Source organism: Littorina saxatilis, linkage group LG6, assembly GCF_037325665.1.
Source record: "Littorina saxatilis isolate snail1 linkage group LG6, US_GU_Lsax_2.0, whole genome shotgun sequence".
Taxonomy (NCBI): Eukaryota; Metazoa; Mollusca; class Gastropoda; order Littorinimorpha; family Littorinidae; genus Littorina; species Littorina saxatilis.
In genome coordinates, this window is record NC_090250.1 from 25,659,403 (window position 1) to 25,686,321 (window position 26,919).

General features: G+C 40.3%; 2 protein-coding genes across 9 annotated transcripts in view; one reads left to right on the plus strand and one right to left on the minus strand.

Moving 5' to 3' along the window:
• LOC138968826 (phospholipid-transporting ATPase IB-like) overlaps positions 1-26,919 on the plus strand; it is a 103,946-nt gene that overhangs the window by 50,743 nt on the left and 26,284 nt on the right. For all 5 annotated transcript variants that reach the window (XR_011456291.1, XM_070341477.1, XM_070341478.1 and 2 more), the window contains 2 exons: positions 1,591-1,665; positions 4,005-4,127. Coding sequence is in view for 4 of the 5 variants with exons in the window: in XM_070341477.1 (XP_070197578.1) it covers positions 1,591-1,665; positions 4,005-4,127 (198 nt within the window). In the remaining variant the exon portion in view is untranslated. The remainder of the gene's footprint in view (positions 1-1,590; positions 1,666-4,004; positions 4,128-26,919) is intronic.
• LOC138968827 (uncharacterized) lies at positions 11,686-26,879 on the minus strand. Of its 4 annotated transcripts, none has more exons than XM_070341482.1 (9): positions 26,454-26,879; positions 23,594-23,734; positions 20,974-21,050; positions 17,419-19,360; positions 16,783-16,923; positions 15,825-15,905; positions 15,345-15,452; positions 14,348-14,428; positions 11,688-12,482 (listed from the first exon to the last, which is right to left on the minus strand). In XM_070341482.1, the coding sequence occupies exons 1-9, from the start codon at positions 26,509-26,511 to the stop codon at positions 12,268-12,270; spliced, it is 2,844 nt and encodes a 947-aa protein (XP_070197583.1). In that variant the 5' UTR covers positions 26,512-26,879; the 3' UTR covers positions 11,688-12,267. The 4 variants fall into 4 exon arrangements, with proteins under 4 accessions (XP_070197584.1, XP_070197583.1, XP_070197586.1 ...); XM_070341485.1 differs by lacking the exon at positions 26,454-26,879 and adding an exon at positions 25,287-25,479; XM_070341484.1 differs by lacking the exon at positions 26,454-26,879 and adding an exon at positions 25,510-25,929 and having other exon boundaries at positions 11,689-12,482.

The following is a 26,919-nucleotide window of genomic DNA, read 5'->3' on the forward strand; positions in this document are numbered from 1 at the left end:
TGTGCACGTGTGTTCTGTTTATGTTTTGGTATCGCTCAGGATAATGTTCTTTCGTCAAATGGGACTAGCAGACGAACTTTTGCACCCGTGTTCCAACGTTAAAAACTGTATGAAGTTTAGTTTTCTGGGGAAAATAGTGTATGAAACCGATTTATGTTCTTTAAATTGATGAGATGTGTGCATTTGGTTGCGTGTGATCTGTTTGTAAAATGAAATATTGTTGAAAACTGACTGTCGGGTTGCAGTCTGTTGTCGAAGAAACTGAGTGAAAAGAAATTTGAAAGGGGAACTAACTCTTGTCGCTAGACAAAGGATGAGAGTTACTTGCCTTGGGAATTTGCTTGTGTTGAACGTTTGTGCACGGCAGATCTAGATTCAGAAAACAACCGAACTCATGGATTTTATATGGAGATTCATGTGTTCAAGCCTGTAGTTGTTAATTTAAATGCGGTATGTTTGTATTGTTTGCTCCAGAGATGTATACTTCGTACAGTAGAGCGTTCGGAACTTTTCAGTCTCAAAAGTAGTTCCGACACAGAACAGCTTCTCAACCCATTGCGCTATCAAGGATTCAGGCTGTTGCTGCCTCGTTATTTGTTTGGTTGCTGGGTGTTTATCAAAAAATAACTAGCTCTACAAGTTGACAGAGGTAAAGAAGCAGAGGGGGGAATAAACTGAGTTACAGTGGACCCTCTCTCATTGTAAGACCTCCAAATCTCTGAGAAAAATCCCGAAGGTCGCAGGTTTGAATTCGGGCCGGGACGGACACAGGTCAACTTTACGTGAAGACCCAGAGACGGAAGCCATGTCCCTCCCCCGTGTCACCACAATGGGGCGTAAAAGACCTCGGTCATTCTGTCATAAGTGCAGATGGCTGATATCACCTAAACACGCATACACTTGTGTATCATCAATTAGCCGTGAGGGCGAAAAAACTCAAATTATCAAATAACCCATATCATGTCCTTAAGAGACGAAATATTTAGCCTGTAGGACATAAAGCATTCTCTCTTTCCTTTCGAGAAAAATCGGGTCTTTAAAGTGTAAAAGGAGGGATTCCTAAAATAGATGTAAATTTACAGAGGTTATGAACAAAGGTTTTTAAAAGTGTATTGTATTGTTTTAGAAATGTTCAACATCTGTCGGAGCTTGCTGTCTCACCTTTCACTCCCCTCACTCTTACCACCGCTCTTTTTCCCGCTCAGTCTCACACAGTGCAAGAAATAACCACTGTTTACGTTTAATATCTGGAAAACCAGACAGTTCTTCTTTTCCTTTTTAGTACCCCTTTTTTCCTTGCATGTTTCTTTGACATGCATTTTCTTTGTGTTCTGTTTTTCGGTTGTCTTTGTATTTCACATATGTGTTTGTGATGCTTTTGCAGACATCTATGCGTTGTCCTCTTTTTATGTTCAATGTCATTTGAAAAGATTGCAGGCAGGCAACAGGCATAGGTGTGTTCTGTACTAAATGTGTGTACATTGTACTACATTGTGTAGCACAGAATTTCATTGATTTATTGTGTGTAGTTCATTGTGATTGATCGTACCCTTTGTACAGTAGTGTGTTTTTCTTGTTTTTTCTTGACAGTTTTGGTTTCAAATAGTCAATGGATTCTCCGGACAAATTCTGTTTGAGCGCTGGAGTATTAGTCTTTACAATGTGGTATGTATGTTTTCACTGTCTGTCACAAGTCTGCATGCAAAAACAAAACAAAAATCTTTTATTTGCATGTACATTTTCAATAAGATATGCAAGAATTTGCATGTGAATTTCTGGCCAAACCTACATGTATATTTTTAGTATTTAATGGGACTTTTGCTTCCTGTTAGTTTTCTTAAGTTATTGAATTTGTCCTTGTTGTGTGGTTTTAACTTAATTTTTGGCTCACGTAAGTGTAGCCTATGCGATGCTAACTTTTGTCTGTCTGTGCGTGCGTGCGTGCGTGCGTGCGTATGTATGTATGTATGTATGTATGTCTGTGGTAGAAACTTTAACATTTGAAGACGTCATATTACATTGACGTCACATTATGACGTACGAGGGTTAGATGTCACGCGATGGAATTACTGAAAGTCTCGGTGATTGTTATTATGAGCGGGCCGAGACTATTTGGCAGTCGTGTCCCTGTAAGTAGGCTACATGCAGACAGACAGATCTAGATCTAGTGTCTCGCTTTCTTGAACAGTTTCACCTATGCTCTTTCTGTGTGTGTGTGTGTGTGTGTGTGTGTGTGTGTGTGTGTGTGTGTGTGTGTGTGTGTGTGTGTGTGTACTGTGTGTGTGTATGTGTGACGGAGTGATTGAGTTTGTGTTAATGTTTGTCGATTTCTTACGTGAGCCTTGAAGGCTTCGCCTCTTGTTCTTGAAGCACAAATGAATAATATTTGATGCACTGATAAACAAGTTTGCCTTTAACTTCAAAAATAGAAAGGCAATGTTAACTCATTCGCTGCGCAGCTAAATTTCCCCTGTGTTCCCTGCCAACGCGCGATTTAGAGCCATTTTGAAAAAAATATTAAAAATCAACAACACAAGATAACCTTACATACCTTATGTTTTTGCAAAGTTTGAAACTTACTCTTTTAGAAAATATATGAAACATTTGAAAGTACATACCTTTTGTTGTCTTCATATCTACGCAAAATATCCAATTTGAAGCAAAACAAAAAAACTTTCTACGTCATGGGTTCATCATACACAATGTCATGATCGACACTTGCATTGCCCGAATCATCACCCAAATGATCGTCCATTGGCACAAAATCGTCACCAGAATCTAAAATATCATCTCCACTATCATCATCACTGAGGTCAAGATCAGAACCGTACTGAATAACACGTTCTAGCACTCTTTTCAAGTTACTACGTCTCAGCAGAACGATCCGCCATCTTGGAAAAGTCAAAACACGTGGGTCGCACACCGTCAACAAAATTTTTATTAATCCCAACAATTTAAGGGAAGGAACTGTTTACAGTGAATGGTACCACTGTAGACAGATAGAAGTTCATTGCAGGGGTTGTTTCCCTTGGTCAGCAGGACCGTTTACACCGTTAAAAATTCGTGATATCCGTCGGAACTCAAGTGCCGGCACGCAGCCAACGCTAAACACAGGTGTCGGAATTCCAGTTCCGACGCGCAGCGAATGAGTTAACAGTGTAGAAAGTAGTTTAAACAGCGAAAATATGGAGGGGGGGGGGGGGGGGTTGTCAATTGAGAAAGGTGAAGAACTGATGTGCTGACACTTAGGCTGAAAAATAATGAAAATACAATGTACTACCCTAATGTGTTTTAGATAGAAAACATAATACATGTACCTTCATGTGGTAGAAGAAGTAAACTAAGCACTGTGGGGTATGAGTGTGTTTAACTTTCTTTTCTTTCTCTTTTTTTTTATGAGTTTGGAGGTAGGTGGGGAGGGCAGAAGAAAGAATGCAGTAGAGTACTATACGTGAAGGCTTTATTCAGAAATTGATTATTCCTTTGCTACTTCTTTCTCCTCTACTTTCACCTTCCTTTTTTCCTTTCTTTCTTTCCTCCTCCTGCTCCTTGCTTTCTTTACTTTCTTGGCATATTTTTTTTCATCACTTTTAAATTTCAAATCTCCAATAATTATTATGCAAATCTTGAAATGAACTTAATTTCCCCTTCATATCTTTTATTTTTATTTGTATCGCTTCTATTTAATTTCAATGTCTGTTTATTTTATTAAATGAATCTAACTGAACATAGAATTTCCCCCTTCGATTCTTTTTCTCTTGAACATACTTCCGGCTTGAATTGCTCAAACATTTTTCTCGAATTGTTCAATTCTCTTGTCTTTGCTGCTTTTCTGTTTTCTTTTATCTCTCAATTTTCTTGACCTGGGACACAAAAATAGAGGAAAGACATGAGGCGCCTTTTTATTCAAATTTTCGATTTTCTAAAGCTGGTGTTAGTGTGTGTTACATGTGTAATTTGTGAAAGTGTGTTTTGCTAATGCATGTTTGATTGTTGGTGAACAGATCTTTACTGTTGCACCGCCTCTAGCCATGGGACTGTTTGACCGCTTCTGCTCGGCAGAGACCATGATGAAAAACCCAGCGCTCTATAAAGATTCACAGAAAGGTCGCCTGTTTAATGTCAAGGTCAGCTGTCTTTGAATTTGTTTTGCTTTTAGCATACAGTGCGTGTGTATTATTTGTGCAGGTGTATTTCTGACTTTTGCTGAGTTGTTAGATGCACAGACAGGCTTACCTTAGTTTGTACAGACTTAAGATTTAAATATAAAAAACTTGCAGTGCGCACAGACAACATTCATGCCCTCACACACACACACACACACACACACACACGCACACACACACATACTTGTTTTCCCCTCGTTATTGTGACCATTGGCCGGCCCCATCGTTGTTTTGACAGTGCCTGCTGAAGTGACCGTTTGACCAATAGATAAGAAATTCCACATCAAGCTTATTTAAATTGGCCAAAAGTGAATGTGCATAATTACACTCACATACACTCAATATTTCAATAAACTGAAACACCGCCTGCATTGTGTTGACAAAGATGATACACACTTGTGTGTGAACGTTGTTTTGACCGGGGTATACATGTTTTCCCCTCGTTATTGTGACCATTGGCCGGTCCCATCGTTGTTTTGACAGTGCCTGCTGAAGTGACCGTTTGACCAATAGATAAGAAATTCCACATCAAGCTTATTTAAATTGGCCAAAAGTGAATGTGCATAATTACACTCACATACACTCAATATTTCAATAAACTGAAACACCGCCTGCATTGTGTTGACAAAGATGATACACACTCGTGTGTGAACGTTGTTTTGACCGGGGTATACATGTTTTCCCCTCGTTATTGTGACTATTGGCCAGTTCCATCGTTGTTTTGACAGTGCCGGTTGAAATGACCGTTTGACCAATAGATAACAAAATTCCACATCAAGCTCATTTAAATTGGCCAAAAGTGAATGTGCATAATTACACTCACATACACTCAATATTTCAATAAACTGAAACACCGCCTGCATTGTGTTGACAAAGATGATACACACGATACACACTCGTGTGTGAACGTTGTTTTGACCTGGGTATGCATTGTATTGACTTTCCGTGGTAGTGTGATATTGTATATATATGATATAAGGTAGTGTGCCTTTACATTTTAACTTGCTCCTTTCAAAACCTTCTATTGGCACTTAGACCAAAGAATCACAAAGCCTTTTTTTTATGTGTACGAAACAGCTAAACAAAACGTGTAGCTTACTTTGCAGTGCATAATCATGAAGCTTTTTAAAATGAAGTTTAATGATCATATTTGAAGGTGGTGGATACTATAAGTGTTATCAGGGACCTATATTAGAATCAGTCTGTCAGTTACGTTTTTTTTTGTCCTTGTAATGAAAGGTATTTTTATGATGGCGCTCAGTTCCCTTGCGTTTGTTCATCGACATTTTAAGATACCTTCACATTTGAAATTGCATTTTATTTTATTTACTTTGACTTCCATTCATTTAATGATGGGCTTGTTTAGCATAATTGCTTTTGTATACACATGCATTTTACAGTCTGTGTGTTCAGTTGTAGAAACAATTTCTCTTCTTGAGACAATAATAGCTTTTTGTTAACTTTCGGAGTAAGGATTTGAATGATTTTCCCTGTGGCGATTATGTCCATGCAATCTGCAATCCTGTGATCACACATCCACATACAAACACAATCAGTCGAATCATAACAATAAGCATGTTTTGCAAAATAACGTTTGGTAGTTTTTATTCCTTTTCAATGGCATGCAACAAAACGGTGACATTTGCTTTTTGCAGACATTTAAAAAGCAGTGAATTTATCCTTTGTATAATTATACTTATACTGTTATAGCTTACAACCAGGCTATAACAGTGATTGAATGTTGCCCCAGTTGACAAAGGAACAGGAAATAGAATGCATGTACAACTTCTCGTCTCAAACTAAAATAAAGAAGAAAAACAAATCTGAATATCTTGTTAAAGAGAACAGAGAAAAAAAGTGTATTTTGTACCTTCAAAACCTCTTAAACAGCGCTTACATTAGATTTAAGAAATCAGTGAACTTAACGTATAACAACGATTGAATAACTCTGCCCAACATGACAAAGAAAACAAAACTTGACTAAATATAAAAAGACAGATTTATTTCTCTCAAACAAAACCTTCAAACCTGTTGAAAAATAGGCTATTGCCTCCACCATCATTGTTCTGACCGCGCATAATAAACTGAACTTTTGACCAATGTCCAACAAAATTCAAATTAAGCTAAATCAAACACACTCCAAATAAATAATTAAATATGAAACACAACCACCAGTGTGCTCATGATTAAAAATAATGAAAACACATAATGCACACCCGGTGTATAACATTGTTCTGAAAGGAACAATGCACGGCTTTGACTTTCTTTAAACTTATAAGTGGGCCTAATGCGTTCATGATAATAATGCAATATAACACAGTAAGGTAGTCTCGAGTCATATGATTACATATTTGTAACATGGAAAATAAACCAATGTTAAAATACTGTGAGGCATGAGAATTGGCATATATATATATATATATATATATATATACAGATTATTTAAAACACTCCACTGAATAGTCCACACAATCAAAACAACTAGCAGCATCTTTAGTAAGGTCTATGCTTTTTCAATTGCAACAAATGAAAAATATACTTTTGTTTCTAACAGAAAGTAAGAAAGCTGCCAATTTATCCTTTGTATTATAGCTTCCAACAAACGTATAGCGACGATTGAATAACTTTGCCCCAGGTGACAAAGAAACATACAATAAAACTATTTTCCAACTTCTTGTCTCTCAAACAAAACTGAAAAAGCAAATCTTCAAACATCCTGTTAAAATAGGCCATTTGCCTCCACCATCGTTGTTTTGACAGCACATGCTGAAGTGACCTTTTGACCGATGCCCATGAAATACCAAATTAAGCTGATCTAAAGAGCCAAAAGTAAATGTACCATAAATACACTTTATATACACTCAAAATATCTCTTTATTCTTTATTTGGTGTTTAACGTCGTTTTCAACCACGCAGGTTATATCGCGACGGGGAAAGGGGGGGAGATGGGATAGAGCACTCAAAATCGAAATCAATCATTACATGTGAAACACCACTATGACCCAGTGTTTATGATACGTTATGATTGTTTTGACTTTCCTACAAGCGGACCTTATGGTAGTTTGTGGTCACGATAATAAATAATAATGATCACACGATGACCCAGTGTTTATGATACGTTATGATTGTTTTGACTTTCCTACTAGCGGACCTTATGGTAGTTTGTGGTCACGATAATAAATAATAATGATAATAAAGTTAAAACGGCTATGCCTACGATGCCTTCGGGCCTTGTTTTTGGCCGATTTGAGCGGAATTGCTGTTATATATTGCCCAGCCAACCTTAATTAGAGCAATCCTTACTCTTGTTATCCCAAAGAAGTACTGTACACTTAAGAAACGTCGTTCAAACTCGGCGTACAGCAAGCTTTAGAAGCGACCACTACTCTTTTGTACAAGAGGGAGAGTTTAAAGCGGCTAGGTCTGATTTACTCTCTCCTATCGCCACCAGACTAGTGTTATGCTACTATAAACCATAACAATGCTTCACGACCGGAATAGTTTCATATCTCAAAACTCGGGTTCTAGTGGCCAATTCAGTGTGGCATTGAGACTATATGCATGACTAAACGGGAAGTAATTCACACAGCCTCCACAACAAAAGAGCAGTGGTCGCTGCGGAAGCTCGCTGTACGCCGAGTTTAAACGACGTTTCTTAAGTCTTTCTTTCTTTATTTGGTGTTTAACGTCGTTTTCAACCACGAAGGTTATATCGCGACGGGGAAAGGGGGGAGATGGGATAGAGCCACTTGTTAATTGTTTCTTGTTCACAAAAGCACTAATAAAAAAATTGCTCCAGGGGCTTGCAACGTAGTACAATATATTACCTTACTGGGAGAATGCAAGTTTCCAGTACAAAGGACTTAACATTTCTTATATACTGCTTGACTAAAATCTTTACAAACATTGACTATATTCTATACAAGAAACACTTAACAAGGGTAAAAAGAGAAACAGAATCCGTTAGTCGCCTCTTACGACATGCTGGGGAGCATCGGGTAAATTCTTCCCCCTAACCCGCGGGGGGCGTACAGTACTTCTTTGGGATAACAAGGGTAAGGGTTGCTCTAATTAAGGTTGGCTGAACAATATGTACAGCCATTCCGCTCAAATCGGCTGAAAACAATGTCTGAATGCAACGTAGGCATAGCTGTTTTAAATCAGATCTAGCCGCTTTAAACAAGGGCAAAGCCACCGATAATCATGACTCACTTGCTCAGATTTCGTATTGTTTTTTGCTAATAGAATCTGACATGCATTTTGTGAGTATTCATAGGCTCTACAAGTATAACCAAGTCAAGTTTGTATCATGCATTTTTCCATTGTCTGAAAAGTTGTGACTGTTCAATACGTGGTCAGTTGTCAGAACATAGCCTCATTTTTGCTGCACAAATGAATTAAAAATAGCCAATTGTCTCCACCATCGTTGTTTTGACAGCACATAATAAACTGACCTTTTGACCAATCCTAAGATATGTCCCATCTAGCTTATTTAAAGGTGTTCGTCTGTGTTTTGCTTATTTATTCATAATCCTACCATTAAATTTCGCTAAAAAGTTAAGTCACATGATGAGAAGAACCACTGTGCAAAAAGTTATTTAAAAAAAGTTATAGGTAAAACAATGGGTTTTTTTCTCAGCAAACTCTCCTTATAATAGTCATGTTAAAAACAAGGGGAATAAATTAAGAAGATGTCATCTGTCACAACTTTTTAGTTAAATTAAAATGTAGTAATATAAAAAAAAAGGAGAAAAAATGCAGACGAGCACCTTTAAAATGTCCAACAATGATTTGCAAGAACACATTCTGAATAAATCATTAAATATCAAATTAAAAAAACACAACCACCAGTGTGCTCATAATTAAAAAACCGAAAAAACATCATACGCACCCAGTGTATATATGTTAGGCGCGTTTGATCGATCTGCGCGATCGCGCGATCGCGCTGCGCGTTTGGTGGATCAATCAAACGCGCACACATCGATCGATGTGTGCGCATTTGATCGATGCAAAGAATAGGCTACAAAGAATACAACAATCGTTAAAACGCGCAGCTCTTATACTTGCGCATTTGGACGATCTGTCACAAAGTAAGTCCCTACCACACACACACATCGCACGCCGGAAGTGAAAAGTTTCAAATACAGGAATGTTCCGAAATATACCCCAACAACGTTTTTGATTTGTTTGTTGTCAGGCCTCTCAATCTTTCAAACAGTCTCTCTCTCTCTCTCTCTCTCTCTCTCTCTTATGATCTTATTCTTATATTATTATTATTGCGTGTGTCTGCGTTTCATCATAAAAAGTTTGTTCCTATGTATTCCCATTTCGATTATAACCATTTTGCTTAGATCAGGACTAGCTGGAAGAAAGGTCCTACGGACTGACCTAATCTTTCCTGTAATAAAGTTCTATGTTTCAATGTTTCTTTCTCTCTCTCTCTTAGTCTCTCATCACTCTCTCTCTCTCTCTCTCTCTCTCTGTCTCTCTCAGTCTGTCTCTCTCTTCTCTCTCTCTCTCTCTCTCTCTATCGCTCTCTCTTCTCTCTCTCTGTCTCTCTGTCTCTTAGTCTCTCTCTCTCTCTCCCTCTCTCTCTCTCTCTCTCTCTCTTAGTCGCTCAGTCTCTCAGGATCTCTCTCTCTCTCTCTCTCTGTAAGAAAGGTCCTACGGACCTAATGCTATCTTTCCTGTAATAAAGTGAAAGTTCAAAAGTTCAAAGTTCTCTCTCTCTCTCTCTGTCTCTCTCTCTCTTAGTCTCAGTCTCTCTCTCTCTTCTCTGTCTCTCTCCTCTCTGCTCTCTGTCTCTCTCTTCTCTCTCTCTCTCTCTCACACACACTTTCTCTCTCTCTCAGTCTCTCTCTTAGTCTCTCAGTCTCTCCCCCCAATCCCTCTTTCCTCATCTCTGTCCATCCCTCTGACATCTCATGAAAACAGCTGAACTTTTAAATCATTTGCTATTAAAGGACAATTAAACACTCAATGAGCTAATACATGTGAAATGGATGATCAGGTGCAACCTCGACGCATATATACCTGTGATGTGATGTCTTTGAGGTAGTCTAAGTGTCACTTTGGTACAATATAATCCCATTTTTTCTTCTTTTTTAAAATGTCTTACAGATTGTTGTTTAGACACCTATAGCTAGGCCTACTTCCGGTCATAACTTCCGGTCATTGCCAGCAGACGTGTGTGTGCGTAGTATGGTGATTTGTGAAACGGATCGTCCAAATGCGCAAGTATATAAAAGCGGCGCGTTTTAACGATTCTTGTATTCTTTGTATTGATCAAACGCGCACACATCGATCGATGTGTGCGCGTTTGATCGATCCACCAAACGCGCAGCGCGATCGCGCGATCGCGCAGATCGATCAAACGCGCCTAACATATACATTGTTCTGACGGGAACATACAATGTGTCGACTTTCCTTAAACGGACTAGCAGGGCTACTGCTAGAGTGTGTTCAGTATAATCATGAAATAGAATGAAATGAGGTAGTCTTCACGTCGAACGCAGAAGAAGAAGAAGAAGGTAGTCTTCAGCCATAGAATTATATTTTTGCATAATGGAAAATCAACCACCGTAAAAATAAACCAGTTGTTGCATGATAAATGGCACAATTCAAAACACTCCATTGAATAGTCCACAAAAAGATAATTAGCAACATCATGTTTAGTGCTGTTGTAAGTGTTATTTCAATGGCAACAAACAAAACAGATTTTTTTTACTATATCAATGATTGACTAACTTTGCCCTCGGTGACAAAAGAACATGAAATAACACTTTTTTTCCAACTTCTTGTCTCTCAAACAAATAATAAAAGAAACACATCTTCAAACATCCTGTTAAAAATAGGCCATTTGCCTCCACAATGGTTGCTTTGACACCACATGCTGTAGTGACCTTTTGACAGAGGCCCCTGAAATATCAAATTAAGCTTATCTAAAATGGTCAAAAGTACATGTACATAAATACACTTTATATACACTTAAGATCTGAATTAATCATAACATGTGAAACACCACCATCGTTGTGTTGACAATAAAATGTCACACACGATGACAAAGTGCATATGACACTTTGATTGTTTTGACTTTCCTAATAGCGGACCTTATCTTTACTTTATTTGGTGTTTTAACATCGTTTTCAACCGTTCAAGGTTATATCGCGACGGGGAAAGGGGGGGGGGGGGATGATGGGATAGAGCCACTTGTTAATTGTTTCTTGTTCACAAAAGCACTAATCAAAAAATTGCTCCAGGGGCTAGCAACGTAGTACAATATATGACCTTACTGGGAGAATGCAAGTTTCTAGTACAAAGGACTTAACATTTCTTACATACTGCTCGACTAAAATCTTTACAAACATTGACTATATTCTATACAAGAAACACTTAACAAGGGTAAAAGGAGAAACAGAATCCGTTAGTTGCCTCTTACGACATGCTGGGGAGCATCGGGTAAATTCTTCCCCCTAACCCGCGGGGGGGGGGGGGGGGGGGGGGGGGGGGAGCGGACCTTATGGTTGTCTGTGTTCATGATAATAAATAATGATAATACAGTTAAACAAGGGCAAAGCCACAAAGAATATGACTCACTTGCTTATATTTTGTTTTGTTTTGCTGATGTAATCACATGCATTTTATAAGTGTTCATAGGTTTCATAACCAAGACAAGTTTTTATAATGAAAGCTTCCATTATTTGAAAAGTTTTGAGTGTTCAATAGGTGGTCAGTTGTCAATAGATATATAGCCTCGTTTTTGCTATGCAAATGAATTAAAAATAGCCAACTGCCTCCACCATCATTGTTTTGACCGCATATTAAACTGACCTTTGGATCAGTGCTAAGAAAGGTCACATCTAGCTTATTCAAAATGCCAAAAATGATTTGCATAAACACATACTAAATAAATCATTTAACATGAAACACAACCACCAGTGTGCTCATAGTCAAAATTAATAAAAACAAATAAAGATAAATGTGTAAATCATTGTCCAGTACAGCTCAAGACACAAACCTGCACTAGATATATATCTACTTAGTGGTAGTGATCAGCAACAACATTGGAAAGATGATCAGTAGCTGAAAAGCGGAACATTATTTAGTTTCGCTGATTTCTTTGCAAAGCAGTAATCCGGTTTCGTACATAGTTCTTGACGTGTAGCCAGGTACGATTTTTCAGAGCCTCTTCAGCCTGAAGGCACTTCTGGATATCCTCTTTTCTTGGCAGCACTTGCGTGGCGATATATTTTAACAAATGAGCCTCCACTGCCTTCACCTCCTCCTCCAACCACAGTCGACGTGGCTGGTTTGAACCTTTGTGGACACAGATATCACAAGACCTATTACCGGAGATACAAAGGTTAAATATGTTATCGGATTAAAACTTTATAAGGAACAATCATGCCAACTCAATATGAGCGCCGGGTAGTCTGGTGGTCTAGGCCGACAACTCGTGATCTCAGTGTCTCTATTTCGAATCTTGATTGGGCATGGACATTTATTTTCCCGAGTCAACATTTGTTCTGATTCTTCTTCGTGGCACTAAAGCTAGTACACTAAAACTGTCACATTTTCACTGTCAATCTTAGTGCTGCTTACATTTTGGTTGTTCAATGTAAGTTAGATATAGTACCTCCTCTTTTTTCCAATTCCTGGGACTCCCGTCCCCGCCTCTAATACACGGAAGTGTATGTGGGCGTAATCCATTAATTACAAAAGATTTCAAATCTAAATTAAAACCGGAATTACAGACCCTGTACACATTCATTTTCAAAGCATGGGACAGAAGCCACGAATGGGCATGAGAAGTGGCAGGTCAGTTAGCCATTGCACTTGTTAACTGATCCACTTATTTATTCATTTTTAAATAATTATACAATTTACTGCTTAGTTTTGAATCAAGAAAACTGAGCGACAGCAGGCCATTTTGATATGTTAAAGAACGTACGGATTTGAACTGCTCTTTGACAAAATGCCACTCCTAGTTAGATTAACAGTTTACTCGTTATGAACACAGACCTGTTTACATCCTGCATTAAAACCAGTCAGAAAAACACTCTCCAGAAGCTACCTTTATTTTTTGTGGACCGGCTCGTTCATTTTATTTAAAGATTTTCTTTAAAGTTTTTCAATTCAAAGAACTGTGATCTTTGCTATATTGGAGAAAGATTAATGGAGATCACTTTTAGACTCAAAAAGACTTTCAAATTCCGGCAACAGCACAAGTCACTGACCGTAGCAAGAGATAATGTCGAAGCACAGACATACTGGTCAAATAAACTCGATGCGAAGCAGGCTCATGTTTTGCCAAACACAATTTGTTTGTTTCCATGTTCATTTGTGTACTGCATTTTGTAAATAAACTAATGCTGCGTCTAACCTCGGGACACGTTCGCTTGGTTCGCGGACGAACGACTGCAGTGACTCATGACTGACTAGCTTTGTTGTTGCACTGATCTCAATTCGATCACCAAAATGCAAGTGATTCGCTCTTCTTAGACTTCGCCAGACACTGCCACTTGACTTGATAGTTTTGCCGATATTCCTGTACAACTTGAGCTTTTTTGGTTGGCATTTTGTCCCCAGAGAGATCGGCCTTACGCTTACGACCCATGTCGATCGGACCGAATGCACAAAAACCACGCGTTGACCGACAAATACCTTGTTTTTGCACATGCGCAGACAAGGCTGTTCCGGTCGGCCTTGAGCTAAAAGGGTTTTCGGGAAATCAAAATCCCGGTGACTACTAGTACTACAATTTCGACTTTAAATTTTCACACACGGAAATGGTTCTTGTGACCGGAATTTCCGGTAGATTTCCGTAATACCGGAATTTAGACCCTAAATCCGTAATAATTCCGGGAGGGTAAACAGGTCTGTGAACATACTCTATGTTTCCTTCCAAGTGCTTTAGAGAAGGGTATTACCGTACTCAAAAACACAATAACTATACGCTCCTAGTTAGATTAACAGTTAACACGTTATGAACAGGCTCTATTTTTCCTTTCAAGGGCTTCAGAGAAGGATATTACCTTACTCAAAAACACAATAACTATCTAGTTTACTGGTTTTGTTCTACTTTAAAAGAATAACTTTTGTGTGGATTGAGTCAGCTCCTTAAAGCTCAGTTCACAAAGAGAAAGAAGAGGTATAAAGACAATGATTATGTTTCCACTCACTGTTGCGCGTTGCCTTTGATTTGAGCTTCTTTGGTTTGGAATGGCTCCACTGTTCAGGTAGGTACTCATTGTCAGTTGAACCTTGGGGAAAAAAAAGACGATAGATTTTCTCAGCTGCCTTATCTTTATTTCAAATCATTTGATAGATTATGCAAAATAGCAAAAAAAGGACAACAGCTAAAAGACATATGCTTTTAAAATATCAATTTCGTTGTCAAATAACTAAACACAAGAGTTTCCACTATGGAATGCGGTCATTCAACAACTAGGTAATGGGCGCTTAGTTAATCGTCCGTACATGACGCCAGCATTTCTTTCTTTCTTTATTTGGTGTTTAACGTCGTTTTCAACCACGAAGGTTATATCGCGACGAGGGAAAGGGGGAGATGGGATAGGGGAAAGGGTGGAGATGGGAGGGAGCCACTTGTTAAGTGTTTCTTGTTCACAAAAGCACTAATCAAAAAATTGCTCCAGGGGCTTGCAACGTAGTACAATATATGACCTTACTGGGAGAATGCAAGTTTCCAGTACAAAGGACTAAACATTTCTTACATACTGCTTGACTAAAATCTTTACAAACATTGACTATATTCTATACAAGAACCACTTAACAAGGGTTAAAGGAGAAACAGAATCCGTTAGTCGCCTCATACGACATGCGGGGTGCAGAGAAATAAGGATGTGGAAAAGAAGACTTTTGGTAAGTGAAATAAAGGTGATGGATCCAGTCAGGCAGAAATAAGACAACAAGAAAAGAATTGGAAAACTGCAGGGAATAGTAGGGAGAGTTTTCTTGGAAGGAAATATAGGTGAAAGGACTGGTAAGGCAGAAATAAGACAAAAGAAGAGAAGAAACAGAACCGTTAGTCGCCTCTTACGACATGCTGGGTAGCAGCGGGTAAATTCTTTCTAGTCCCAACCAATATGGGACTCCCCCTAACCCGCGGGGGGTGACGCCAGCATGTTTCTAAATTAATTTATATGCAATAAAGCTTACTTTCGTTAGATGACGCTGAAGGAGAAGTGATCTGTGTGAATACACTGCATCTTTTGTTCATCATTGCCACACCAACAGGAGAGAATGTCCAGGAGGAAGGGGGCTCGCCTGGGGACATAATAAAATTATAATTAATTATTTATTGTATTAATTATGTTATGTTCAAAATAAATAAACGTGTGTTCCGTGTTATGAGTGTACAGGAATGAACTATTCTTCAAAGGTACAAATACATTTCAGATGTAAGACAATCAAAATGCATCAACGAATGCAGTTCTACCCCTCATCCTTAACCCCCACCCACCCCCCAACATTGACGCCGTAAAAAAACACCTCCGACAAGCGTGTTGGACACAAACAACTCTGTGAGTTAAATTCAAGCTGTTCCCACTCGAACACAGGAACCCCCTGACCTTCATCCATCTCCAGTCGCGCCCCCATGGAAAATTGGTTGACTAAGGAGAAAGATATATACTGAACTGTTTGAGCATGCACTGCTGTCAGCAGCACACCGTTGAAACTTCCTTTGGATTTCTGGTGCTTCCTCATCATCAGCAGAATCTGACAAATACAAAAACATGAATAACCCTTGTGATATTACCTCATTTTTTGTTTGTTTGTTTGCTTAACGCCCAGCCGACCACGAAGGGCCATATCAGGGCGGTGCTGCTTTGACATATAACGTGCGCCACACACAAGACAGAAGTCGCAGCACAGGCTTCATGTCTCACCCAGTCACATTATTCTGACACCGGACCAACCAGTCCTAGCACTAACCCCATAATGCCAGACGCCAGGCGGAGCAGCCACTAGATTGCCAATTTTAAAGTCTTAGGTATGACCCGGCCGGGGTTCGAACCCACAACGGGGCGGACGCCTTACCACTAGGCCAACCGTGCCGGTCATATTACCTCATGCCAGGGTGACAAGTTTATACTAAATAAGTAAATGTATTCACTTTTACATGGAATGGCAGCTACAAATAAGAAATTAAATCTACTATGTTACTTTGTGGGAGTGAGGAGGGGGGGGGGGGGGGGTAAAGAGAAAGAAAAGTCATGTTTGCAACTACAAACTTAAGAGACTTTCAGACACTGAACAGCGACATCGCCATTCAAATATGTCCTGTCCCCACTCCAACACCATGTAGATGGGATGGATTCAGCCCATATTGTCACTTACTGTCACCTACTGCAGTGGAGCGCTGCGGACTTAAATTAAGGGCCCCTCCTGTTTTTGAACACCAGGAGCTATCTAGTTTGCTGTTAGGTAGGCACCGGCTCATCTTTCCTGCTTCCTTACTTTCTTTTACTATCAACATTCTGTTCACAGTTGTTATTTCTGCCAAAGTGACCAATCGCATTTGTTTTTATCCGAAACTGGGAGTGCTTGCAGTACTGTAGTTGATAGCATGCGTACACAGAAGAAGAAGACTTACTGTCAGGTGCAGCTGTAGCAGGACAAGGTTGATGCATAGGCGGAGAGGGCTGGTTATGTGGCGGTGCCAAAGAGTCTTTTGTTGCGAACCTTCCTGATGCAGATCGTTCTGGAATAGGGCTGTGACCCTTTTCAACAAATTCTGTAAATAATAGTTACAATATGATAGAATAGATAAAATCCCAGATCGCAAGTACAAAAGTTTATGTAGTAAGTACCGTAGTATTAATGTTTGCTTTATTGTGTAATGCAAATTAATGTTAGCACAATATATCACATTGTAGTGTGCATTGAAGTATGAACGTTCTCAATTTAGATTTAAAACAAATAAAATTGTATTGGTGGTTCAATGTCACTAGCCACAACAAAGGCGATACCAGAGAGAGGGAGACCGGGATTCAAACCTGTGACTATGAGAGTCAGAGGAACTATATGTAGTCCACGCTGTGTACCGAATGAGCCATCTCAGCCCCCCAATTTAGAAGAAGAAGAAGAGGCAGAAGAAGCAGAAGGAGAAGAAGATGAATTTAAGAATACAAAAAAAAGGTTATTACAATACTAGATTTAGAGATAGTCTAGCTGTGTTCATTTTGTGCAAAAAGAGCAAAGGAATTCATCTTCAAAATGTCACACATACCTGCCTCCTCATCCGAGGTGATGGCTTCATCTTCAGCCACTTCCATCTCATCCAGGGTGCAGCGCTGGTGGTCTTGCAGCTTCCCCTTTTCAAGGGCAAGGAGTAATTTGCTGACTTTGGCCAACTGCATCATGTCTGATGGGAGGCGGTAGTACTCGCGGTGAGTGCGAACATCATGTCCCATAAACTGAGCAAGGGCATCCAGCTCGTTGTCCTTCAAACTGACTATCTGGGACAGAGTAGCAACCTGCTTTCGAAGTGAAGTAGATGTGATGAACTGTGGCTCTGCCAACTGCGCTGATGTCACAAACTTTCGAAGCGTGTCAGATCCCCGAATGTGCCCCTCCGACTGAAAGAATGTGCAAGAAAACACAAATTTGTTGGAACCGCTGACACCAGCATCATCTCTTTTTTGCACAAGCAGTTCCACAGCTGCTTTCACCTGTGCAGTCATGAGAATTGGGACAATTCGGCCACGTTTTCCGATTATCTCAATCCTGGTCAGCTTGTTACATAGGATTTTTTCAAATGTGCTAAGTGATTTGAAGACATCCACATCGTGAGTTTCGTGTTGATTTAGATCTACTAGTTTCATTCTTGAGGCCTCGCCTGACCTTCTCCTGTTGAAAAGGATTATCTGGGTCAGAGTGACTTCCGCAAGGCTTTTCCATGCTGCCTTGATCTCCTTTTCTTCGTGTGCTGTAGTGAGGGTTTGGGTGGCCGCGGCTGAAACATTGCTGAGGTGAGAGGAGAGCTTGGCGACGTCTCTCGACAGAGGAAGACGTTTTGCATGTCCCTTTTTCTGTTCATACAGATTGCGACTTGCGTGGGCAGAAATTTCTTCATTCCATCTCATCTGATGGAGTTTCAGGTATCCCTGAACATCACACTTCAGACTGTCATTCCTTTTTTCCACGGCCTGGACCTCCAGTATGTCAGCACACAGCTTGATTGTGTAGCCAAGTTTGTTGGCTAAGGATGGAATTCGGAATTTGTATTCCTCTGCTTCGTAACCAGCGACTTGTTTGGTTGCTTCTATTACCGTTTTGAACATTTCAGGCGTGAGAAATTCCTTGAGAGAAGCGTTTTCAAGTCCTGACACTTTTCGCAGTTTCAATAACAGACGTGAAACCTCCCTCACTTTGTTTCGTATTTGGGCGAAACGACTCGGGTTAAATCCGTGCCGTTTTACTTGGCTTCTCGCAAGCTCTTTGATCAAAGGGTCAGTTTTGACTACCAGACGGATATGGTCTGACTGCAGTGTGTCAAGAAAAGACTGGAATGCCTCCGACTCATCTTCCTTGCATTCAGAATCGGGCAACATTAGCTTCCCTTTCTTTACAAATTCCCTCCGTGAGCCATCATTTGCTTCTACGCACTTGTGCCTGTAAATATCCTTTATTTGAAAGTATCCAAGGCAATAAGGGCAGGCAACAAAGTTGCTTACCGAAGGACTTTCTCGCTTCCTCCGTTTCACCACCAGTGTCCCAGACACATTTCTCAGAACACTCAAATTGTGCTGATGGTCACCAGCATTCCGAAGCTTTGTCAGCTCTGCCTTCTTTTCTCCGGATCCTTTCTTAGCATTCAAGTAAGGGACCATAGACTTTTCATCTTTGTGCTGCGTCTCAATATGCCGAGGCAAACGTGATTGTGGTTTCTGACAAAACAAACAAAAGTGCTGCTTAGGCTTGGGTACAGTTTTGTCACCAACAGTCTTTGTTTCAGCGAAGGACAATCCTTTGATTCTGCATGGATCTTCTTTGGGGCATGATGTGGACTCAGGACAAGCAGGTTCAGCAGGGGCAGGGCAAGTACTTTCAGTTCCCGTAGCCATTTTTGTGATGAGTTGTGACCCAAAAAACAATGGTGGGTACAAATGCGATCCGTCAATGCTGCTGGCAGAGTCTGGGACATATGTCATGTCTTTGTCTGAAAAATCCTGCAAAATACAATAACTATCGTCAAAAATTGCTGTCAGTTTGCACTGAGCCTCCCTCCGGCAGAAGATATGTGACCTTGAAGAGAAATCTTTCATAGAACATGGGGCGGGTGGTTTTGTGGAAAATGTGTCATTCACGCAGCGATACCGGGCTCAATGAGTCCCAGCTGGAACAAAACTTTAAAACGGATGTTCTGGGTATGACAAACCTTGAGGCCCCATTGTCTGGGGTCCTCTCCAGGTCCTAAAAACTAGTGTCCAGGGGTTTACCTTAACTTATTTTTTTTAGGTCAGCAATTTGAACCGGCCCAAACAATTCCCAACCGGCCCGCGTCACGATATGAAAATATAGCTCAATAAGCACATTCCTGCTCAGGGACGGTTAAATTGTCCGCCCGATTGCCAGAGGCGATTAAAATATCCGTCTCCGCTAGAAGAAACCGTCTGGCAGCTCGCCCATCTGGCCAGTGAAAATTCTGGTCAAATGCAAAAGTGTTGGTTGTACTACTATGGTGTTTTAAAGCCACATTAACACTGCAGATGCAGGAACCTCTGGCATCTGCAAAAACACCTCTATTTTGATTGTACAAAGAAATCTGATACTCATAATCTGTTGTGTGGTATGTACTGGACCAGCAACATTTCTGTCTGGCTAGTCACTTTCTTGAAGTTACTCGTTCGGCTGGCAAATTAAAATTTTGAGATTTGGCCATCACTGCTGCTCATACAATTGGTCACATGTGCAACCTCATAGATCTGCCAAGGGTTTTACAAGTCATGATGCAAAAAGAATATCCATTGACTTGAACAAATACCAAAAAAGTAAAGCCTAGCTATTTTCTGTGCTGATCAAGATTTTTTTAATCTCAATCATTCTTGTCAAGGATGGCCAAATCTTCAAATCTTAACTCGCCAACAGGACTAGTAACTTCAAGAAAGTTACTACACTAGTACTCACTAGCCCGCCAGAAATGTTGCTGGCCCAGCACATGCCCCAATTGTTGCATCGCTTTGAAACTTGAAATTACAACCAAAACTGTTGCATTGGTACAGAATGTTTATAGCCAGCCGACAAGTTGCCAGGTGGTTTCTCTTAGCCCGGCAGATTTTTTTTACTCACTCCTGGCAATCGGGTAGACTATTTGTCTATCCCTGCTGGTCAATAGTGAACTATAGGTTTTTCGAGAAATAATGTTGCCATTAGATTTGCTAATAAAGCGAAGCAGGTCTACTAAAATTTGTTGTTACATGTCCATTTGGAAGGATGCTCTTCTCACTAGTTAAAAGTCTGTACTGAACTGTGACGATAAATAAAGAAATATAAGCACAGCCTCAGAAAATGGAATCATAGGCACAAAAAAACACATTAACAGTAAACAGTCACAAATTAAAAACGTTAATCCAATCAATAGTGAGGAAAAATAGAATGCACAACTCTGATGCATGTTTTTCAGAGGCAAAAGAACATAGACTGCAGATAGCAAACATATTTCATTGCCTTGGTCATCACAGGAAACTCACAAGTAATGCAGATCAAACATTTAACAAATCAAATCGCAAAAACAAAATATCTTCAGACAGGGCAACAAATAATCTACTCTATAAAAACTCACCATTTGGGAGTCAACTGAGTGATGGCTGCTTGTAGAGTCCTCTGTCACAAGCGCCTGTGGTTCGAAGCTGCAGTCAACTGTAGGAAAGACAGACAGAAAGCGCCTGTGGTTGCATGATGCTTGGGACTTAAACCTGTTTTTGAGCTTCATATTTCCCCTTTACGTTGGTTTACAGTTAGAACAGTCTAGTTAACTGTTTTCATATTTGTGTATAATAAATTTGATATGGGAGATTTTACTTCATTCGTACTGAAGCTTGCGTAGAGTCCAGCTAGATCAGCTGTAAGTCCTATTTCATAGACTGGACTGGAGAAAGGCATTATGGTTTGTCTACACATGCGACTCAGTTGCGGTCGCCCTCTTGTTCCTGAATCAAGCTGAAGCCAAATACTGGTTGAACGTCCGTATATATATCGTCTATCGTCAGACTACATCGTCTGTCTTCCGTCTATCGTCTGTCTTCCATCTACCGTCTGTCTTCTGTCTATTGTATGTCTTCCGTCTGTCTTCCATCTATTGTCTGTCTTCCGTGTATTGTCTGTCTTCCATCTATTGTCTGTCTTCTGTCTATCGTCTGTCTTCCGTCTATCGTCTGTCTTCTATCTATCGTCTGTCTTCCGTCTATCTTCTGTCTATTGTCTGTCTTCCATCTATCGTCTGTCTTCCGTCTATTGTCTGTCTTCCGTCTATCTTCTGTCTATTGTCTGTCTTCCATCTATCGTCTGTCTTCCGTCTATCGTCTGTCTTCCGTCTATTGTCTGTCTTCGATCTACCATCTGTCTTCCGTCTATTGTCTGTCTTCCGTCTATCTTCCGTCTATTGTCTGTCTTCCGTCTATCTTCTGTCTATTGTCTGTCTTCCGTCTATTGTCTGTCTTCCGTCTATCATCAGACTACATCCCAAGAATTCAGCACTTTCTCTAGTGGGTCCTTTATTTTCTCTGTTAACTGTGGGTCAGTCCATTCATCAGATTGGGATCTGCATATATATGAGCGTTGCATAGGCAAAGGCAATATTGCCGATTCATTACAAAGCACTGGAAAGACCGTCTGCTAGACTGCAGCTACTAGTTTTGCAAGGTGTGTTGCAGGAATTGAATTTTTACCAGGGATGTATTTCATGGACGGCAAGAATTTAGTTTTTGTACAAACTATATCGTCTGTCGACCAGTAACAGAAGCAAACCTGACCAGGTATGTGCATGCAAGCACTTAATTCATCCACGGTGATGAAACAGGAAGCATGCTTTATTGTTGTAAATATATAGGATATTGAGCAGCTTCCGTTGACATATATGGCCTTATGACCGAAATAGGTCCATGTGAGACTATCAAATCATAACCCTGAATTCTTCCATGTGTATCAGAATAGCAATTTAACTACATATCTTAGTCATAACTAAACTGTGTTCACTGTAGTGTGATCACCCCTCCAGAAGTATTGCATAACAGTTAGTTAGTCAGGGGTTCCACTGGGTTTTTGCTTTTTGCGTTTGCATACACAACATGACTGAAAAAATGCGTATGAGCCGGGGAAAACGCGTACCATTACAAACTTAATTGGGGGAAAAAACGCGCAGGAGAAGTGTGTTTTTCTCACTACGATTGAGAAGACATGCAGTGTTGGCTTTAACCGGTAATTACCGGTATTTTACCGGTTGAAACGAAAAAATCCCCGAACAAAATTGGCTGCCGTTGATTTTTAGAACTACCGCGTCTTTTTTCGCTGGCAAAACTATAAAACCAGTACTCTGAGCTGGATTCTAACTGGTTCCAATGACCAGCCTACCGTTTTTTTCTGGACTGTTTGCTTCATAAAAGTTTGCGTACCGGTTTGAAAAAAGTACTAGCGCCATCACTGGACATGATGATGATAAGTAACTAAAAGAAGTCCCTTCATCAGATTCTGTTCTTTCACTTTCCGACGACAGATCGGTCTGTTTGCGTTTTGCAGTGGCTCTGTACAGGTAATAGGCCTCTAAGCGAGGAACTGAACTATTTGCATGGCGCTAAATGGAAGATATTTCGGCCTGAAAAACAATCACTGTGGGTCAGTCCGATGTAATCAGAGTAGACCCGGACACCCCTGGCCTGTAAACTGAATCGGCAGTGCACCAAACTGATGGCATGTGTGATAAGGCAGACCATTGTTTTGCTGAACACAGCAGGATCAATTATTTATTCTGTGACTCATGACCCCTCCCCCTCCCCCCCCCCCTCCCCAAAGAAATGTAATGCAATCTTCCTCTTCGGTAGAGCTGGTCATTCATATATATATGGCTATCGCCGGTGGCAGTGACCTAAGGAATAAAGATTCAATTCGGTAGAGCACTGGTACTATGGCCTCTGGCGATAAGTACACAAGTGTTAACAGTGATGAACAAGGCGGGTGGGGAGAATCAGAGGTGGGAGTTCAGGTGCTCTCTTCGTGGCTATTTAGTTTTTTGAGTGCAATTGTAATTTTGCGTGACAAAATGCAACATGTCGGTGAAAATGTGTACGGAGGCTGAAAACTGCGTATATATACTTTTGTGTGTGCAATAAGTGGAACCCCTGAGTTAGTTCCTTACTTTCTGGTTAAATCTTGCCTTTCAACAAAATAAAAATGGGATTACATTGTACCTGGATGATTGCTGGTGTCATCTGGCAATGGTATGGCAGGTAGACTCTTAGCCAGTGCAGCCTGCACCATTCTTTGGCCGTATGAGAAATGTGGGAAGTACTCCCTTGTTTTAAATCTCTGGCCTCGGCCTCCTGGTTCCACTAGTGACATAATAGAACATTTTATTAGTAAATTTTCATTTGATTAATAATATCATCCTACATGCGTGAGAGAGACACTCGTGAGATAATAATCGTTCAAATCACACGTGTGTATATATCATGTAAATGAGGTCATGTCAAGCAAGTCTGGCAGGGACCTGTTTTTCCACTGCTTATGATGCCAAAGTCACCGAGACAAACGTCATTATAGAAGAAAAAAGATTGCGCTCGCTAATTACCTTCGATGAATTTTTAGAACTAACACGTCAAGCCACACTTTCAGAGTGACGTTTCTTTGCTTTGACGTAATAGATTGCACGAGGCTTTAGAAGAGATCGAGGTTCCAAAACAAGCGTCTTCAATTTAGCTGCCTCGACTGCAGGACATTTTCAGTAAAATACACGTAAGTACAGTATGTAGGATAAACAGAATACTACATGGCTTGCTGTTTTGTACCAGATTTACACTCGTTGCTTTTTAAAATAGTGAATAGCTCGCTTTCGCTCGCAGTTCAATATTTAAAAAAACAACTCATGAAAATCTGGTACGACACAGCAAGCCATATAGTATTCTCTATTTATACTTCCCTAACTCACATAAAAGCATGTGTACATTTTTAATTGAGAAGCATTGTCATTCAGGTGTGTCTGATCCAAAGGAGTTGGAGTATGATGAGAATGCATTATGTCTTACCACTGACGAGTCTCTGTCAGATGATGAATTGTATGATGCCGAAGAAGGCAGTGAGTTTTCTGACAGTGACATTGCGTCAAAGATGGTAGTGGTCGAGGGGGACCATGGGTTGAATGTCGAGGAGAGAAAAGAAAAAGAGAGCCTATAGGCTATACACTGTTGAATTAGCGGCTATGCTAATTATTCTGTCTGTAATGAACTTAAGTTGATGAGTTTGGGGGAGATACAAAGTACCCGAGCTACTGTAACCGGACTGCCTGGTCTCTGGGAAGAGACAGGGATAAACCATGCACGGAAAAAATACATCATAGGTTTGAGGGGAAGCAGTAATGTCGTGGACAGGAGAAGAAAACAGAACAAAAAGAGGATGAAGAGAAAAAAAGAGGAACAAAAACGTGTGCGTGTGTATGGGTAAAGTAAAACACAAACAGTAGTTGTTTTTTTTCAACAGACGGATTTCGTCCCCAGAACGGAAGAATGGCTCCAATACATGATAAGTCCAAAGTCAATCCAGCTTCGCCCGGTCAAATAACTATTCACGTCCTGAACACATTTCCCTATTGCTAAGCCTCAGTACCGTAAGGATTTGATGAAAATGACCAGAAAGTGGGTATCTGTGTGTGTCAGACACGACATTTATGGGTTTTATGTTATAAAACATGTATGTAAAGTATACACGTATAATACATGTATTATCATTATGAGTAGTTAATTAATGAAGAAATCATACTGTCATTTTAATTTGTAACTAGTATGCATTAAATTGACAGAAGAAGACTCATCGTGTAAAAAGCAGAATTAATGATTCGCATGCCTGTTGGACCATGATTATGGGGGAGCCGAGTCTCCACTCACTCACGTGCAACAGGTGAAAAGCATGAACATATTTGACGATGCACAGAGCAGAGAGCGACGTGATCGAGTAACCGGACTTTACGGCCACGCCAGGAAGTCGCCGCGTCGGCTGGGTGATGGTGGAACAAAGAGATGAAACTTTCTTTCTTTATTTGGTGTTTAACGTCGTTTTCAACCACGAAGGTTATCGCGACGGGGGAGATGAAACTAAACTACATTAAGCTTACAATTTCAATGTCAAGCGATTGTCTGCTTCGAGTCCCAGCACTTGTTCTGCCCCTAATTCGTCGATAATATCCCCAAATTTGTCTTTACTGACTGTATCAGCATCACCAGAGATGGTCCCAAAATCTCCGTGAAAAAAAAATCAATACAAATCCATTGCAAACTACCAAAACGTTCACCAAACGAACGAACCGCGGAGCAGCTATGTGCTTGTTTACAAAGGAAGTGACCTAAATGTGGTTTTCAAGCACAGAGAGCGCTTCCGTCCTGTGAGGTCATTCCTAAGTATAGTAACAAAGTCGTGCGGTACAGGACGTGAAGAGTTTTTAATTAAATAAATCGAATTAAAAAAAAATATATAGTCGCACCGTGACTGACTTATTCGGTCTCCCTAATTCAACAGCTACTAGGCCTAAGGCGAGATTGAAATTTGAACATTGGAGCTAGATCTCAACCCGCCTCAGGCTCCTAGTCCTACACATAAATTCAGCAAACAAGCACAGACTGACACAAACAAAACATAGTTATATAAATACTGATAAAATCAGTGCTATTCGATCGCTTGTACGCACAGCTAATCTCAGAATCTTTCGGAAGTTAAAAAACCAACATGCATCGTGCCTTCTCAGTATACTGAGAGTATTTAGATCTGTGCACCACTCGCCATAATTTGTTTTAATGTATAAGACTCTTGCATAGTAACCTGTACCAACAACTTGATAAGCCATTGATAATTAATGACTGATCAAGTTCTTGTTAATGTCACTGTCACTGGATTGTGAGCTCTAAATTCCAAAAAACGAGGTTAGCCATTTTGGAATGTCAGAGCCATGTGGCAACAGACCTGAAAGATAAAGTTGAAGGCGCGTCACTATTTCAAAAACAACTCAGTCAACAGTCTTTTCGTCTAAAATGGACAACAAAGTACTATAAATATAATACACACCTGTGTCTGTGGTAATGTACCGGCTGCGGCGTTCACCCCGCGTGTCGGCGTCAGCCATCGTGTCAAATCACGGTTTCACGCGGCAATCCGCTCTCTCTCGCTCTCTCTCTCAATGTTGCCGCCAGGGGAACCCAAAAAACTACAGTTCTTGTTTTGACCGCAAAACACTAGCCCAACACACTCGCCACACACTCAACCCTGACAAAATTATCATAGTTTGGACAGAACCAATAAAATCAAATCCTTGTGTCACATGGTATATCTTAGGGCGGGAAGCTCGAAAATCGAGGCATCCGTTGTTGTGACGTCAAAACAACGGGGTGCGTCAAAACAATTCGGCTCCATTTTCGGGCCAAAGTCAAAACGACGCGGTCTTAACAAGAACACACACACACACACACACACACACACACACACACACACACACACACACACACAGTTATACAGATAATTATGAAGTGATGAT